This window comes from Enhydra lutris, unplaced genomic scaffold (assembly GCF_002288905.1).
Source record: "Enhydra lutris kenyoni isolate GAN:26980312 unplaced genomic scaffold, ASM228890v2 scaffoldscaffold5, whole genome shotgun sequence".
Taxonomy (NCBI): domain Eukaryota; kingdom Metazoa; phylum Chordata; class Mammalia; order Carnivora; family Mustelidae; genus Enhydra; species Enhydra lutris.
Genome location: NW_019154089.1, coordinates 37,074,324 through 37,089,060, shown reverse-complemented (window position 1 = coordinate 37,089,060; position 14,737 = coordinate 37,074,324). Strand labels below are relative to the sequence as shown.

Genomic DNA, 14,737 nt, shown 5'->3' with positions numbered 1-14,737 from the left:
AAGAGACGCAAGAAGTGATGTTGGCAGGAGAGCCATGCAACTACTGATGATGACCCCCGATGGTGGGAGAGGTGGCCCAGGCCGATGGGAAGAGCGCCGCCTGGCCACAGGCAGGCTTCTAGTGAGATGGGGGCTCCCAGCAGGCAATGTGGAGGGGCCCCACCCATCCTACCTCATCTCTCAGCAACGTTTTGCCGAACTCCAAGTGGTGTCTTTCCAAGATGGAGGACCCATGGAGCTTGGCTAGTGGATTCTGGGATCTGAATGGGAGACACACACATAAACACACACACACACACACACACACACACACACACACACACACATAATCAGCATGGAATGGCCAAGGTGGAGGTTACAGATATCATCTAGTCCTGCCCCCTCCTAATTCTGCAGGCAGAGAGGCTGATGGCCAGCACTGAGAAGGAGCTTATCACGTGGTGAGGGAGTGGGAAAGAAGACTCGACATCGGGTCCCCTGACTCTCAGGCTTTAGCTTTCTCCACAGCTGATTCCGAGCCTCTCTGGCCTCATGGACTCCTTAGAGAGGCTGTTGAATAGTGTGTGCCCCAAAGGAACACACACACACACACACACACACACACAATGACACAGGCAATTTAAAGATTTCTGGGTTCCCTGTCGTCATCCGTGGACATTGGCCGCAGGCCATACTTAAAAGATCACAAGCTCTTGATGCAATCCTTGAGTCTCAGGAGAAGCCACTGAATTCCCACAGGCGGTGTGTTTATTCATGTCTCTATTCAATAAGTATGTGCCAAGCTCTGAGCTCAATACTTAGCTTCCCAGAAAGTAGAAACATGACCTCCAGCCTCAGAGCAGCATGTTCTAGGCTTTTTTATGACTCGTAGGCTGTGGGTCCTGGGCAGAGCCTCAGTTTCCTCCTCTGTAATATGAGTACAACACTAGTTCCTGTTCTACCCAGCAAGGACCATGTTTCAGAGGCTGTGTGGAGTATAAGCTCTGTGAGGACAGGGCCTATGTCTGTTCTGCTACCGTGGTACCTCCCTTGCCTAGCACAGGGCCTACCACACTTACGTTAGGAGCATTACAAATACAAGGGGAATGAATGAACCAGTGTCAGTTACTAACATTTGGCTTAAAGTCATTCAGCAGAGAGGGAGGGAGGAGAGGGAGGGGTTTCATATATTGTTGCTAATAACCATAAACTTAATTACCATAAACTTAATGGCTGAAAACAGTAAAGATTTATTATCTTATAGCTCTAGAGTTCAGAGTCTAAAGCAGGTCCGCAGAGCTGCTTTCCTTCTTGAGGCTCTAGGGGACAATCCATTCCCTCGGCTCCTAGCTTCTAGAGGCCACCTTTCTTCCTTGGCTTGTGGCCCATCCTTCATCTTCAAACCCAGCAGTGTGGTATCCTCTCTCCTCTCTGACCTCTCACTTCCCTCTTAGAAGGACCCTTCTAACTATGTGGGGCCCACTTGGATAACCCAGAATAATCCCTGTATTTCAAGATCTCTAAATCTCTAAAGATCTGCAAAGTCCCTTTTGATTATCAGGCAACACATTTCCAGGCTCCAGGCATGGTGACATGGCTATATTTGGGGGTCATTATTCTGTCTGTCACTGGAGTTTACTCAGACCCACAGGGCAGGAGGAAGTAGGAAGCTGTGGACAGTGGGACTTTCCCTTGGCTGGTGAATCTGCCTGAGAGCCTTTCAGATCTGGGTAATGAATCCTGGGAGCGGGAGGCAGACAGGAGGGACAGGAAGGGCCGACTCACTTCATCTGGTAGAGGTTGTTAGTGCCTCTGTGGTCAATGTCATGGCAGAAGGCAGCAGTGACCATGGCCAAGGCCTCTAGGTCCGTGAAGTAGCGCTTCAGCTTTCCGGTCTGGAAGAGCAATCAGGTGCCACTCACTCCTTTCTTGCAGGGGTTGGAAGCAGAACAGGTGTGAGGGGGAGGGCCTGGAAACCCAGTTCTGACCTTGGCTCTATCCCGGGCATAAGAGTGTGACCAGATGTTGACATGGGACTGGGGCGCTTTCAAGGATATGGGACTTTCCGTACTAGAACTGGAACAGTCCCAGGCAGACAGGGATGGTTGGTCACCCTAGTCCTGAGAGATCTTAACTGGTCCAGTCTCCCTCAGTATCCCAGTCTACATACTGGAGGTAGAGGGCACTGGACTAGGTGATGGTTAAAAAGTTGTAGCAGTCAGGTTTTAGGATCTGGAGGGGTTTTGAACATGCCCAGACTGGCAAAGCAAACCCTACACTGGTTTGAGCACAGCCCAGAAGAATCTTCCCCTGAGCTTCCTTCAAATACTTAGGGTAGTCAAGTTCATGGAGATAGAAAGGGGAAAGTGGTCACCAGGGCTGGAGAGAAAGGAACTGGGAATTGTTTAATGGGGACAGAGTTTCTATTTGGAAAGATAAAAAAGTTCTAGGGGCAGATAGTAGTGAGGGTAGCACAACACGGTGAATGTCTTAAAACCCCTGACACTTGGGGTGCCTGGGTGGCTCAGTGGGTTAAAGCTTTTGCCTTTGGCTCAGGTCATGATCCCAGGGTCCTGGGATCGAGCCCCACTTCGGGCTGTCTGCTCAGGATGGGGCCTGCTTCCTCCTCTATCTCTGCCTGCCTCTCTGCCTACTTGTGATCTCTGTCAAATAAATAAATAAAATCTTAAAAAAAAAAAAAACCTGACACCTAAAAACCGTTAAAATGGTAGGTCTTCTGTGTTGTATATTTAACCACAATGAAAAATTAAACATATGGAGAATGTGATTGATACAGCTTCTCAAATGAAGAAAGCATGTTTTACGGTATTACTATTCATTTGGTTGTAAACAAAACACACTGTGTCTGTGTAAAAATATGTCTCGAAGTTTCTAGAAGAGGATTTGGAAGGAGTCATGCGGTGGTTATTTCTAAGTAACCGCACTGGGCTTGGGGGGAGCCTGCAGCTTTCCTTCACTTTTTATTTTACACAATTCTCTCCTCGGAATTCATGTATGCTAAACGTGCACTCCTGTTGTGTCTTTTCTTTTCTTTTCTTTTCTTTTTTAAGCACTGAAGACAGCAAAGCCCCTGCTTCCGGGTGGAGGTGGAGAGGTCTTCTGGCATGGCCTGAGCACCCCCGCCATCCCCCCTCTTCCACGCCGCCGCCCCAGCTGCGTCCACCCCCTACTCCAGCCGTACCACCAGCAAGGAGAACATGGTCTGCCCCACGTTGAAGCCGTGCCGCCAGTTGTGGTAAGTGATTCTGCGGTAGCCCTTGCTCAGTGAGTACATGAACCGCACCAGGGCCTGCAAACACGGGCACAGGGGTGGGGGGTGAGGCCTGGGGCCCTGCGTCCTAAGGGAGGCCCTCCCCATCCCCTCCACGGGCCCCAGCCAGCCAGCAATGCGGGGAGAGTACTTTGCAAATGGCTGAATACTAGCAAAATGGACGTTGTTAGGAAACCAGGTGCACATGTGCCCCCCACTTACTCCACTAAATGGAGCTTCATCAGTGTTTCCCAAACTCTGCCCTGGAGAGCTCCCAGGGAGGAAAACAAAAGGGGGTCTTTAACTTGGTGGTTCTCCAACGTGAGTGCCCATCAGAATCACTCAGAGGGCTCTTTCAAACACACACTTCCTGAGTCATTAGAGCTGGGAGAATTTCATGTGTGTGTGTGTTTATGTCTCTCTGTGTGTGTGCGCCCAAGAGAGAATTAGTGCTTCTGATACATTGACACATGGTGCTGATGTGGTCTGAGGCAGCACTTTGAGAACCGCTGCTTTAATCAAACAAGTCTGGGAAATTCTGAGCTCAGCCCCCACCCCCACCCCAGCACTCCCTTGCCCGTCCCTCTCCAGGCCCCTAGATTCAAAGCACACTATTAGGAATTCTGCAGGGGAAGAGACCTGTTTAAAATGATGTCACCCACATTTCCCACACTCGTTTCAATATTGGTTCCCATGGATGCCTTCGGAACTCAGCACCTCACAAGCCACCTTGAGAAGCCAGTGAGCTGGGAACAGCACAGTTCAGAGGAACTGTGTGTCTCTTTTCTGATAAATGAGTCACTGCGCAGTGTGACTAATGCTTTATATCCTCAAAGCTGAGGGTGCACTGTTTACAGATTGAGCTGGGAAAAAAAAAAAAAAAAAAAAGGAAGCAAGCAAGAAGAAAAAAGGAAATGGAAGGGGTTTCTTTTGCCCTTACCTCCTGAGGGATGTGAAATTTATCCACCACTTTGAGCTCATAGTACATCTGTATCCCACATTTCACCAGCTCCAGTTCCGTGAGGGGCAAATCGCTGAAGTGGAACTTATTGATTTCGTATTTCTCTGCATCTGGCAGCTCTCCTTGCTGTGTAAGGAGGGGAGTCCTGGGGTTGGAGCACATGAAGTGTGCATGGGTCTCCCCCCGGCAGCCCCCAGCCCTGTCCCCATCCCAGGATCAGAGCAGGGTGACAAGGGGCGTGCTTGGCAGAGGCAGGGCCCCCCCACCCTGCCCTGCGCATGCTCAAGGTGCACCTTGCGTGTGTTCTGCCCTGCTCACCAGGATCTCAGCAAGTTCCTCTTCCTCGCATTCCCACGGCTCCTTCCCATACACCTCTCTGGTTTTCTGCCAGCGCCCAAAATAGCAGAGAGAAACAAAATCAGTTAGTACATCTGAGGTCTAAATATGCCTCGACTTTTCCATTTCCATTCTCCTCCTTCCTCCAAAGCGCTTGCAGCGGGAGCCACCAACTCAGAGAAGCTGCCCTTCACCATCCAGTGATGGGCAAATTCAAACTCCTGGGCATTGGGCAGTGGGGACCTGCCTGCATGTTCGAGCTCTGCCACTTACCAGCAGAGCTACTTAACACCTTCGGTCCTCCATTTCCTCACCTGTAAAATGGAAATAATGAAAGTACTTAAGACTAGACTTATGCCAAGTCATTTTGAAAAAACATGTATACAGCTAGATGGACTAATGCATGTTAAGTCCCCAGGGCAGTGCTTGGCACATAGTAAACACTAGAGTTAAATAACGTTGTTGCTGATATTCTTATTGTTATTATTACGGACTGGGGAGTCAGAAGGTCTTGCTCATGGTCCTCTCACTTCCTCTCACTTACTGTGCGACTGAGGCAAGTTTCTTCCTTCTCTAGGCCTATTGCACTGTGCACATGCCAGAGGAGGGGGACCTGGACTCAGTTACTTGCTTCTGATTTCTTGACCCAGAGCATAGCCTTCTCACTGCTCACTGGTGCACTGAGGTTCTGCTTCCAGGGGGCCCATATATCCATCATTTGGCCAGAATCACGGACTGAGACAAGCAAACCGTGAGTCAGTTTATCCAAACTAGATGATTTCTCCTCTGACTTTATCAGTGATTGGTATGAAATGATCGAATTTGTTGTGATATCTTCCCAGCTTAAGAAGTCACTTCTGAAAATATTGGCCTGTATTGTTTCAACTTGTGAGGTCTATAAGCAAGGTCTTGGGAGCTCAGCTGGGTATCTTATCCAATGCCATTTGGCTAACTCAATTGACTTCTAAGATCATGATCTCTTTGAGAACCAAATCCAAGGAATAATGAGTCACTAATTGCCACATATCCTTCAAAATATCTCATCCAGGTAGGTAGGACTCTTCTCTATAGCATCCCTGATAAATGATCATCCAGCCTCTACTTGGATACCTCTCTTGACAGGGTGCTCACTACCTCAGGAGGCAGCTCTTTCATAAGAGGAGTAGAGAATTTACTCATTATCCTGATAAAGGTTAAGTGAGACCTATTTAATAAGCCAGGTGATTAGGGGGCCAGTTACTTCCCCCTTTTGGACCTCAGTTTCTTCGTGTCTCTAAAGGGATAGAAGCCCTTACCCTTCCCACCTTAATGCGTTTGTTGTTGTGAGCATCAAAAAATACCCTAAATGTGAAATTGCCTTATAAACCGTAAAGTGATGAAACTATGTGAGGACTCACTACTAACCTCTAACTCCTTCCATCCTACTTCTTTGCTCACCAAACTCCTCTGTGATCCAACTCCTTTCTAAGTGAGCTGACCCCATGGAGGGAGTCTCTGAGAAGCTGGCAGTGTTCATGGGCTGTCAGAAAGAGCGTTCTCTCAGTGTCAGGGCTGTGGTTGGGTGACTCCCTCTCTACTACCAAGTCAACCCTCGGCACAGTGAAAAACAGAGTTTCCAGAGCCGTTAAGCCAACATCTGGCCCCACGACTGAGGTGGCATGTGCAAGGGACAGCTGTCGCCCAGCCATACGGATCAGCCATATGGGATCCATATGACTCATTGGTACTCGTGGATCCATCCATCCATCCGCTGACTGCGAGGGGCCCGGAGCATCCCCGTGCAAGGCCAGCCCACCCACCTCTGCCTTCATGGAGCTTGACTATTGCCCTGGTCACATTCCCGGGGCACCGCTTCCGCTAGAGCAGAAACATAGAGAAGAACTTCACCCACCAGGATTTTCTGGATTTCTTCATTGTCACACTTCACGTGATATTTGACCATGTCCTGGAAGATATCCTTCCTGTTTTCCAGTTTGTTCATTGACTCATAGGTATCAGGGTTTAAGACAGACCAGCCCAGAAATTGAGCCAAAGACTGAAGGGAAAGAAAACAAGAATCAGAGGCAGAACATCCTGGTTTGATCCTGCCTCTGTGACTTAGGGCAAGACTCTAGGGTTCCGTTTCCTCATCTGTAAGGTGGGTTCGATCAGGGGGTTGCTGCTCTCCTTGGAAGAGGTGTTTGAGGACGAAGACTGAACACTGGGTGGGAATCCACTTTAAAATAAAGCACCAACATGCAAAGCAACATTCTTATGGGTGATAACTTCACCCAAGTGTGTGTACCCACGTGGGCACAGGAGGCCTACGGGAACTCTGTACATTCTGTTCATTTTTGCCATGATCCTAAAAATGCTAAAAGGTAAAGCTAATTGATCAAAATTTGTTTTAAAGGGAGTGTGAATTTCTCTGACAGCACATGGCAGTGCAGAAGTGGAAGCCAAGAGAGCAGACATTGAGGCTGAGTCGGGGGCGTGCCGACAAGGTGAGCTCCCCACCCCACCCCAGGTGAACCCCCCTCACCCCTCTTGCTGCAACAAGCCCTCCCCGCAACCCAGCCACGAAGGCCTCCTCCGGAGCCACACCTCCATGAGAGTCTCGTCCATCTCATCAAAGGGCTTCCCATCTTTGCGATTGTAAAACGTGGCCACCCCCACGATTTCTTCCTTCTTGTTCACAATTGGCATAGACAGGACATTCTTAATCATCCATCCAGACTCATCCAGAGGCTCTTTCTACAAGAGAAGCCAGAGAAGGTTACAAATCGGTTATTGTTCAGAGGCCCTTTCATTCGGAAGTCGGGATAGAACTGGCCTTAGAAACAGCAGTCAGAGAAGGACTCGGGAACAACCACCGTCGGCTTGTTACCCACACCACAGGCAGCGACAGATGGGGTGCAGAGGGGTCCTGATGAGTTTAAAGACCCGATAGTTCACGGGCCTCTGTGCGTCAAAACTGTCAGACTTTCTGCCCTGCCCGCTATTTAGGTCTATTTAGAAAGCACCTGTGCTTGCCAGATAATATTTACAATATGAAAACTGCAAAACAACTAGGGATTCTCTGGGTAGGTGGTAAGCAAGCCTATCAAACCAGATTGTAGCCATGTCAACAAAACCTTTGGCTTGAGGACCGGCTCTGTGCCTTGTTGTTCACCTGCCTGAGCTGGCACGAGCTTAAGGTAACCTGGAGAGTTTCACCGTCCTCTGATGGGTCACCGTCTCCCATTCACTGTGTCTCTCAAAAGCCACCAGGTGCTGGGATATGCTTAATAGAGCCACCATTAAACATCTTGTTTGTCTCTTGACTTTTTTCTTTTTTTTTAAGATTTTATTTATTTATTTGGCAGAGAAAGAGAGAGCACAAGCAGGGGGAGTGGCAGGCAGAGGGAGAGGGAGAAGCCGGGTCCCCACCGAGCAGGGAGCCCGATCCCAGGACCCTGGGCTCATGATCTGAGCTGAAGGCAGATGCTTAACCAACTGAGCCAGTCGGGCGCCCCTGTCTCTTGACTCTTGGTGTGACTTCCTGTGATACTTTTGACCTGTCAGTGGGCCTCAGCTGTCTCAGCCCAGATGGGGGTGGTAGCAAGAAGCTGTGCCTCATGGAGTGACTGAGACAAGAGCGGTGAAATCTCTTGGTCAGTTGTAGGGTGGCCCTTTGTGAGCCATTTACCATCTGTCTGAGCCTCTCATTTTATCATTTATAACATGGGAATGACTGGACTAGGTCATTTCTAGACTCTCTTCTCATGAACTGGTAAATATTAAACATTTTACAATGTGCAAGGAACCGAACTAGAAACTGAAAAAACTGAGGCAAAGTAGATACAAAGGTTATCCTCAGGTTGTTCATAATCTGGCAGGTAAGCAAGCAACTGGAGTTTCTTATGGTTCTGGGGGAGCCAGAGAGGGAAGGAAATCAAGGAAGGCTTCCTGTACTTGGAATCCTCCCACTTGAAAGTTACAAGATTCTTTTTTTTTTTTAAAGATTTTATTTATTTATTTGACAGAGATCATAAGTAGGCAGAGAGGCAGGCAGAGAGAGAGGAAGGGAAGCAAGCTCCCCAGTGAGCAGGGAGCCCAATGCGGGGCTCGATCCCAGGACCCTGAGATCATGACCTGAGCCGAAGGCAGAGGCTTTAACCAACTGTGCCACCCAGGTGCCCCAGTTCCAAGATTCTTAAGGTGGTGAGATGACGATGATAATGATGATGATGACGATGATGTTGATGATGATGATAATAATGATGGTGATCCTTTCATGAACACTGGAAGCCAGTACCTGGTGGGAAAGTGACTCCAGGAGGATGCAGATTACAGCCCAAGAACAAGGGGCTGTTGGTCAGGAAACATGAGTTCCAGGTCTGCCTTTTCCCAAGTCTCCGCCTAACCTTCAGTGAGCCCCTTCCTTCTAAAGGCCATGATAAGGAAACAGGTTTTATTGAAAGCCAAACAAGAAAGGATTCAAGGTTTTTAAGCAGAGAAGTTACTGTACACAGCCTGAGTTTCGAAAAATTACTCAGGCCACTTTGTAGAGGATGAGTCGGAGGAAGAAGCCTAGAATCTAAAAACGAGATCAGATTTGATGCTTTAATGTGGGTAAACTGAACTAATTGGGTAGAGATCAAGTTCAGTGCGGTTTTTATCAGGTTAGCAACTCTCAGCAACAATTTGGGCTCCTCACGTGGAAATGAGCAAAATCCCAACACAAGACATACAACTCTAACTCTGGAAGGATATTCTTGCTACATTCTTTCATGAGGTTCTTCAAGGACTAAAAAAAAAAAAAAAAAATTCACTAATTTTTAAGAGTCATTTTAATTTTCTTCTTAATTATTTCCTGATTGCTAATGCCTTGTTTTTCTTCCATCTGGTGTGCTACACTCAACAAATATTGATTGGGCACCTACAGCTAGAAATGTTAAGAAAGATAAGGTCCAACTGTTGACCTATATTTTCCTTTACTGAGGAATTAATCTGGAAGCAAAGAAGGGTAATAAGAGATAAAGTAAGGGGACTATAGTACGGGGAACTAATTCCCCAGCAGGACCCTCCAGGCCATGTGTCATCTGTCCTCTCCAGGTATCATCTGACTTTGGTCTACTTCTCTAGAATCTGCTCCTACCACTCTCCACACTATCTCTCACTCAGATTCATTGGTCTACTCTGGGTCCTTCCAACAAGCTCTCTCTTTCCTATAGTCTTCTCCCCTTTTTTTCCTGCCTAAACATAATTTCTCAGGGACACATTCTTTGATTCCTTCCAGATTAACTCAGGTCCCTGGAAAGATTCCTTCCTCTATCCCTCTGTCCTTCTCTGACCAGCACTCCATGGCCTTTCTCCCCATACAGTCATAAGCCCCCTGAGATAGAGACCACGTCTGTCTGGTCCACCATTGCAGCCAGTGTAGACTGTGTCAGTTGCTGGCACAGAGGATGCCCTCCATAAACATGTGTAAAAAAAGACAGACAAAAATCATATGGAGTGGTAAACAATATACCATGAAAATCCCAAGGAGAGGGAAATGATATTAGCCAGAGGAAACAGACTAAGACTTCATAAAAGTTTCATAGCATTTGAGCTTGTACTAAAGAGCAGAGAGTATTTGGGCAGGACCAGATGGTTCGGGGGTAGGGCAACAGCATAAGCAAAAGTCCGGAGGCCAGAAAGCAAAACATGTGAACATTAAAACCAAATGGGACCTTGAAATTTACCAAAGTAACTCCCTCCCTGCTTCCATGGGCATATGACTTTTTTCTATCCATTTTTCACTTTGTTGAGACTGCTTCCCAACAAACAGATGGACTTTAATGTGTTTGAACCCTCTCTGGGGGGAAAAAATATCAGGTGACTGAGACCAAACAAGTAATGACTTACCTGGAATGCAAAGAAGTCCTCTGCAGGGGCGTTCATGATATTGCAAATCTGAAAGCGGTGAAGAGGAATACTGAAGCCGTGATTAGACTCGATAGCATACCCAGTGAGCCCTGCGTGCTATCTTCAGAAACACTATGTCCTTGCCCAAGGCGTTCACATTCTTTTCCTCAGGTAGACATGCTTAAGATGGTTTTCAATGATTAAGTGAGTCTACTGGACAGAAAAGCTACCTTATAAACATTATTTCTTGCCATTTGCTTCACTCCTTAGTCATTTCTAAGCTTTGAAAAAATGGAGGCTACAATTTGTCATTTTTAATTGCTATATTGTATCTCATTTTGTTGTGTCTTTTGTTGACTATTTGGGTTGTATCCAATTTTCGTCATTATTAGTGTAAATAATGCCACTCTAAGCATCTTTAAATCAATTACATTTAGGTTTGGTATTGCTTGTTTTTTAAGGAAGGAGTTTTTTCTTGGGGTATAAACTCCAAAATAGAATGAGAAATAAAAGGTATTACAGCTCTGGTTTTATATTGCAAGATTCCTCTCCTAAAAACTGAACCAGTATACCCTATCATACATATAGGACTTACCTGATCACTCCAGGGCACTGCCCACGGGGTCACTGTGTACAGTTGCATAGTGTGTGTACTGCACAAAAAGCATCTCACTGAAGGGCTGATGGGGAGCTGAAATACAGCCTGTTCTTGACTTGCAGAACCAGGATCCCAGTCTTTCTCTTTTGGTCCATGAGAGCGGTACTTTTTTCTAGTTCTCAAAAAGGCACCCTATGGGCTTGCAGTAACCCTGACTGTCTCATTGGCCCTGACCATCCTGTGGTCTCAGGCGGTGAGCTGTCTTTGCTCCTGTTCCAGAACTGCTCACCTACTGCACCATCCCTCTGGCCTATCTTTGGACCAGTTCCATCAGTTGCCATTGTTCCCTTCTGATATCTGCAATGTCTCTGAGGGCTCTTTGACCTCAGCCATGAGCTTGCTTGAGTCTCTCCCATCCTGGAAAATGAAATCATCTCTGGACCCAAACATGGTCCCACTAGCAACCATCCAGGCTTTCTCCTCTGCTTCTCTTTTGCGATTTTCTACCTCCTCATTACCCAGCCACACCTCGGCAGACCACATGCTGGTCTCCACCTCACCTCACCACCAAATCTGCTCTCTGTTTGGGATCTAATTGATCTAATTGCCAATGATCTGATTGCCAAACTCAATAGGGTTTTCAGTTCTTATCTAGATATCTCTGAGCCCTCCTTCTATTCTTCTCTCACATACTTCTCTTTCTCTACCCAATCTTTAAACGTTGGCATCTAACAATATCGCACCCCAGGTCCCTCTCACTCTCCCTGGTGACTTCATTCACACAGAGTTTCAAGTACCCTCTAGTCCCGATGTCTTCCAAATCCCCATCTCCGTCCCTCCTCTCTCTCCACACCTCCAGAGTCATCTCTTTATCTGCCTACTGGACATTTGCTGTCAAAAAATGTCTTAGGGTCACCTTGTCTGAGACTGACCTCCTCATCTCGCAGCCAAAGCCGGTGTCAGCTCTATTCATCCAAGCCAGAAGCCCAAAATGGGCTCTGATTCTTCTTTCTCTCCACTCTCTGCTCACAATCGCAAAGTTCTGTCCCTTTTACCCTCCTGGGGTTAGATCTGATCCCTGATCTCCCTCTCTTCATCTCATCTCTGTCAGACTTGTGTGAGTATCACGTGAGCAAGTATATTTACCGTGTCGCTCATAGGCACTCAATGGCTGTTTGCCATAATGATAGTACTCTTCACTGCCTGTTCCTTTGTTGAGATGCTTGTAAGGATGTACTTTTTGCTCTGCCCCTTAATCCCTTCAGATCTCTCAGAGTTATCTTTTTAAAAAGAAAACGGACTCTGCCAATCTCCTGCTTAAAAACTCTTTGCCTATAGATTAAAGTCCCACCCCTGGGCCCTGGGATCCAAGGCCATCGTTATCTGGCGCTCCCCTTCCCCTCAAGCCTCATCTCTTGACCTCTTCCTGTCTCAAAGCTAATATTCCAGCAACACTGGACTGCACGCCCCATGCCATTCAAACCTCTAGGCCTGGTTTGCTCAAGTTGTTGCCTCCACCAGGAATCCCCTTTCCTGCTCCCACCAGCCTAGTACCTATTTACTTAATACTCAACTAAGACCAACACTCTCGGAAGAAAAGCCTGACTTAGATGCCTCCTACTCTGTGTTCCAAGAATATGCCATGTATATCTCTCTTGTACCCTTATCACATTGGAGTATAAGACTCTGTTTAAAATATCTCCCCATTTGATTATGAGCTTCAGAACAGAGAGTGTATCTGATGCATCTATCTTTCTATTCACAGAGCCAATTACAGTGCCTGGTACCTACAAAAGCTTCACTATATAAACTTCTTGCTACGTGAGCTGCATTGAGTAGTGTGTGCCTGGAGAAGGATAAAGGGGTGATCAGGCCCAAATATGGGGGTGATGTGCAGCTAACAGACAAGACCCTTCTCTCTAGGGCAGGGGATGCATACTCCATTTTTTACCTTGAGTGGGTGGGGCATGGTGGGAGAGGGAAATTTGAGCTCTGCTGTACATGGTACAGCTGGGAACATGGCCGGGATGAGGGATAGGGAGTGGCAACTAAGTCTTTGGAATGAGAGGCCGGGACTTAGTCTGTGGTAAGCCTCGAAGACCAGTCTGCCACGCTTTTGCCCCTGACATATGAGCAAGTATCTTATCCGTAAGACAAGTTGTCAGTAAGACTAAGCAACTTCCCATCTAAGGATTATTTTTCTGTGTATTTCACATTTCCTCTAATGTCAATTCTCTGTCCATGTCCTTGGACCAAGTGTCAAGTGAGTTGAGAAACGAGAGAATCAGGCTTTTAGAGATCCACACTTCCCATAGTGTTTCCCGCTCTCTCGATCTGAAATCCTTTTACTCTTCCAACTGGTCCAAGACTCTCCCCCTTCCAAGTTGTATTACTTACCAGGCCATTCTGGGCAACATAAGTGGGCAGACCACTTACTAAAGCCCAATGATCAGGAGGTGGATTCCTGTAAAGGCCAAAGACAACTGGTAACTTTTCATATAGGGACAGCTGGACTAAAACCTTGAATCTAGGTCTTTGCCCCCGTCTACTCTCTCTTGGCTCTCAACTCCTGCTTCTAAACACTATGCCTGAAGGAGGCCCAAATCTTCTGTAAGCATCTTAATGTTTCAAATTTAGAAAAGGAAAAAAAAGCATGGTGAATACATTTTATGACGGCACACTGAGTTTGATTTTCTAAGCGAAGGGACAACATTCATTCAGCCATTGTCATTGATTGCTGAGCAAAAGCAGACACAATCCTTTCCCTCCATTAATACTAATATGAGAGAGGTAGCTTAATTCCACAGAGAGAGAGAGAGAGAGAGAGAGGAAAGACATCTACGGTGAACTCCAACAACATACTGAGCACTAAGCTGGGGCTTTACATATTTATTCGCCCCTCACAATAATAGTACAATTTTTGATATTATTATCTTTTATTTATTGTAAGATTATACTTGGTTTTTGTGAGAAAAGATAGAAATGTGGAAAAATGCATTAAGATCTTCATGAACCATTCATTTGTCTTTTTCTATGTTATTAATTTCTTGGCTTATATTTATTCTTTTCTTTGGGCTTTTTTTTTTTTTTCAGTTTGTGGTTAATTTCTTGAGATGTTGTGATGGTAGACAGCTCCTATCTGCCCCTCCAGATCCATTCTCGCACCCTCTCCTACCCGTCTGTATGGACTACATCAATGGGGCCTTTGGCCTTCTAGCTTTCCTAGTTGCCTATGAAGATTATTCTAATTAGTATTTTGTTATTGGTTTCTAGGATACTTACGTTGTGATCAGGGGACATTCCAAATATTATTTCAGTCTTTTGAAATATATGAAGTTTACTCTGTGGCCCATTGTATCACCAATTATTATAAGTGTTGTATGTATGCTTAAAAAGACTGAGTGTCGGGGCGCCTGGGTGGCTCAGTGGGTTAAAGCCTCTGCCTTCGGCTCGGGTCGTGATCCCGGGGTCCTGGGATCGAGCCCCACGTCGGGCTCTCTGCTCTGCAGGAAGCCTGCTTCCTCCCCCATCTCTCTCTGCCTGCCTCTCTGCCTACTTGTGATGTCTCTCTCTCTCTGTCAAATAAATAAAATCTTAAAAAAAAAAAAGACTGAGTGTCCTCTGGTTTGGGGGATGGGGTGCCATAGTCTCTCTATAGCTATTAGATTAAGTTTAATTGTGTTATTCAAATATTCTATATTCTGTTTTAGTCTGCTCCTCC

At 46.6% G+C, this 14,737-nt stretch overlaps 1 protein-coding gene across 1 annotated transcript in view; it reads right to left on the bottom strand.

The window, feature by feature from the left end:
• Positions 1 to 14,737, bottom strand: part of LOC111140965 (phosphodiesterase 6A) — a 57,796-nt gene that overhangs the window by 18,390 nt on the left and 24,669 nt on the right. Inside the window, exons 7-15 of the mRNA XM_022493244.1 lie at positions 13,414 to 13,480; positions 10,419 to 10,466; positions 7,131 to 7,280; positions 6,439 to 6,582; positions 4,530 to 4,595; positions 4,191 to 4,337; positions 3,182 to 3,289; positions 1,765 to 1,874; positions 173 to 260 (exon numbers count right to left, since the gene is read on the bottom strand). Of these exons, the coding sequence (XP_022348952.1) occupies positions 173 to 260; positions 1,765 to 1,874; positions 3,182 to 3,289; positions 4,191 to 4,337; positions 4,530 to 4,595; positions 6,439 to 6,582; positions 7,131 to 7,280; positions 10,419 to 10,466; positions 13,414 to 13,480 (928 nt within the window). The remainder of the gene's footprint in view (positions 1 to 172; positions 261 to 1,764; positions 1,875 to 3,181; positions 3,290 to 4,190; positions 4,338 to 4,529; positions 4,596 to 6,438; positions 6,583 to 7,130; positions 7,281 to 10,418; positions 10,467 to 13,413; positions 13,481 to 14,737) is intronic.